The sequence below is a fragment of the Acomys russatus genome, chromosome 25, assembly GCF_903995435.1.
Source record: "Acomys russatus chromosome 25, mAcoRus1.1, whole genome shotgun sequence".
In the NCBI taxonomy this organism is placed as follows: domain Eukaryota; kingdom Metazoa; phylum Chordata; class Mammalia; order Rodentia; family Muridae; genus Acomys; species Acomys russatus.
In genome coordinates, this window is record NC_067161.1 from 10,477,550 (window position 1) to 10,480,844 (window position 3,295).

The 3,295-nt window shown below is 48.9% G+C and overlaps 1 protein-coding gene across 1 annotated transcript; it reads right to left on the reverse strand.

Annotated features, from left to right (window-relative positions):
* Positions 1-1,753: 1,753 nt before the first annotated feature.
* Positions 1,754-2,692, reverse strand: LOC127208183 (olfactory receptor 15). Its single transcript, XM_051167573.1, has one exon. It carries the CDS (start codon positions 2,690-2,692, stop codon positions 1,754-1,756), a length of 939 nt encoding a protein of 312 aa, XP_051023530.1.
* Positions 2,693-3,295: the final 603 nt, after the last annotated feature.

The window sequence follows — 3,295 nt, forward strand, 5'->3', positions numbered from 1 at the left end:
TTAGACTAAAGGAAAACCTTGTACTTATAGCTTGTTCCTGTTTGAATTTACCTGTCCTCACATAATATTCCACTGTATAGCTAGTACAAACTTCCATGCTTCTATACCTTTGTTTTGTTTTGTTTTTTGAGACGGAGCTTCTCCCTGTTAGCCTTGGCTGTCCTGAACTCACTTTGTAGACCAGGCTGGCCTCGAACACACAGCGATCTGCCTGCCTCTGCCTCCCAAGTGCTGGGATTAAAGGCGTGCGCCACCACATCCAGCATCCACATTTCTATACCTTTATATCTATTTCCAGGAAATAATTTAACTAGATATATTTCTAGGCAGCCTTAAAGTCCATCCTGACTTACTTACTTCATTGAAGATGGTCTCTATCACTTGTTACGTAAATCCTGAGTTCAGATGTAGCAGAATAAGAATAGATTCTTACTTCTCACCTTGCAGAGAAATCAACTCCACATGGACCAAAGACCTTAACATAAGAACTGAAACTTGGAGGCTGGAGGGATGGCACCAAGCAGGGGCTCAGAGGTTAAGAGAACCGGTTGCAATATCTTCCAGAGGTCCTGAGTTCAATTCCCAGCAACCACATGGTGGCTCACAACCATCTCTAATGAGATCTGGCAAATACATGCAGGCAAAGCATGTTATACATAACAAATAGATCTAAACAAACAAACAAACAAACCCCCTCAGCTGTAATGAGCATGGCGTGGTGGGACTTGCCTTTAATCCCAGCATTTGTGAGACATAGGCAAGTGGATCTCTATGAGTTCGAGGCTAGCCTGGCTGAGTTTAAGAACAGCCAGGGCTTTATACAGAGGAACCCCTTATGGAGAAGGGGGTACTGAAACTGGAAATACTAGAGGAAAAAGAAGGGAAATCATCCCTAGATGTAAGCATGGGTACCATACTTTCTGAGAACACTCTGCTTGCTCAGGAAATACATTAGTGACAAATGTGAACTCATGACAGTAAAAGGTGGAACAGCTGCCAAACAGCTTCCCGTTGTCAAGACTGTCCTGACAGCAACGCCTCACAGCTTCTTGGACACCTCCAACCTGGTCTTGAGGTTCAGATGCCCAGAGAAGACTTCATTATAGTCTGGAAATCACCCAGCTGTCACCACCGCAGGCAGCTGCAGCACTGCCCTGTGGGACTCTGGGGCTCAGAAAGGTGCCCCTTCCAAGTGGGGGCTGCTGTCCTGTTCCTAGGTGGGGGTCATCTACAAGTTGCTGCCCCATAGTCTGTGAAAATGGTGGGGCTGGGAGGGAGAAGCAGCAGCAGCAGTTAGCTTGTAGCACTGAGAAGGCGCAGAGCACTGGACCAAGCTGATGGCTGGCTATGACATAAAGGGAAATTCTACTTTCATCTGAGGTTGATAATGCATGGCCCGAGTTCACGGAATTATAGCAAAATTTATACAGGAAATTTCACGTTTCTTAGAAAGTAAAAAATTCAGCAGAGATATGTCATAATAAACAATGTAGACGTCAGAGACAGAGCCAGCGAAACAGATCTGCGCTAGGTGAACAGCTTCTGGCCGTGCAATGACACGTAGCTGCCCTGTTATCTGCAGCTCACAGTAGCATTTCTGGTAAATAAACACAGAGTGTCTCAAGTAACACTAACCGCCCTCCAAAAGCGTAGTATTGTCAAGAGCACGCCTTGGCTTGGCTGAGTATAGCTCTCATCAGAAAAAGAGCACAGGGCGAAGAGGCGGCAAGTGATGGAGAAGTTTGCGCTCTCCTCAGCCGCCTTCTCTTCCTCTCCCCAGCAATCTTCCCAGCGCCCCCTTCACTTCTTTGTTCCTTAGGGTGTAGATGAGAGGATTCACCATGGGTGTGACCACAGAGTAGAAGAGAGAAATGAATTTCCCTTGGTCCTGATTACTGCTCTTAGCTGGAAGCAGATACCCATAGACAGCTGAGCCATAGAAGAGGAACACGACGAGCAAATGGGAGAGGCACGTATTAAAGGCCTTCCGACGTCCCTCCGCAGAGCGCATCTTCATCACTGCCTGAGCAACGAAGGAGTACGACATGAGGATGATGCTGAGCGGGACAGCGGTGAAGAAGGTGCAGACCCCATTGAGCACAGCCTCGTTGAGACTCGTGTCTCCGCAGGCTAATTTAATCATGGCGGGCACCTCACACAGGAAGTTGTCCACCCTGCGGTGTCCGCAAAATGGGAGCTGCAGAGTGAATGTCGACTGAATCACAGAGTTGCCTAAGCCCCCCAACCAGCTGAGAGCCGCCAGCAGCCAGCAGAGCCGCGGGTTCATGACGCTCATGTAGTGCAGGGGCCGGCAAACTGCTACGTACCGATCAAACGCCATCACCACCAGCAGTATGCATTCGGTAGCCCCCAGCCAAAGGAAGACATACAGTTGAGTTACGCATCCGCCGTAGCTGATTGTCTTGTCTGGCCCCCATAAGTTCTTCAGCATTTGGGGCACTGAACTGGTAGTGAAGGCGAGGTCCAGGGAGGAGAGGTTGCTGAGGAAGAAGTACATGGGCGTGTGCAGCCGGGCGTCAAGGCGGGAAAGCAAGATGATGGTTGAGTTCCCAACCAGGGTCACCAAGTAAGAGAAGAAGATGACTACAAAAAAGACCATCTCCAGCTGGGGCTGGTCAGATATTCCCAACAGAACGAAGCTCCCAGAGGAGCTGTTGCTGTCGGCTTCCATCGCCAGGTGCCTCAAGTCACCGGAAGCCTGCTCTGGGAAACTTCTGTGGGAAAAGCAAGGGAAGAGGCAGCTACTGCTAAATCTGCATCCACAGTGTTCTTGAGGCTCCACAGTTAAGTACCAATCCAGCCTTTCTGGGCACAAGCTTTCGTGCAATCCCTGGTGCTCAGTTGAGTCGGGGTGTCAGCATGCACCTAGCACAGAGACAAAGGGAATGTCTCATGAAGACAGACCGCTCTTTAGTGTGGAGCTGTGGTGTGGCAGGAGAGAGGGGAGCTGCCAAGTTAGAATCAGATGCAGAAAGCCAGGAGTGTTGGCGCCTGCCTTTAATCCCAGCGCTCAGATGTCAGAGGCAGGCGGATTGCTATGAATTTGAGGCCAGCCTGGTCTACAAAGTGAGTCCAGGACAACCAAGGCTACACAGAGAAACCCTGTCTCGAAAAACTAAAAAAAAAAAACTTAAAAAAAAGAAAGAAAGAAAGAAATAGATAAGGAGATTCAAAGCACAAATTCTCTCAGCCAACTTTTGATCACAAACACACCCTGACTTTGGAGTCTCCCCGGAAGTCAGGGATGCATCTCTTTCTCAGGCTGTAGAAATGA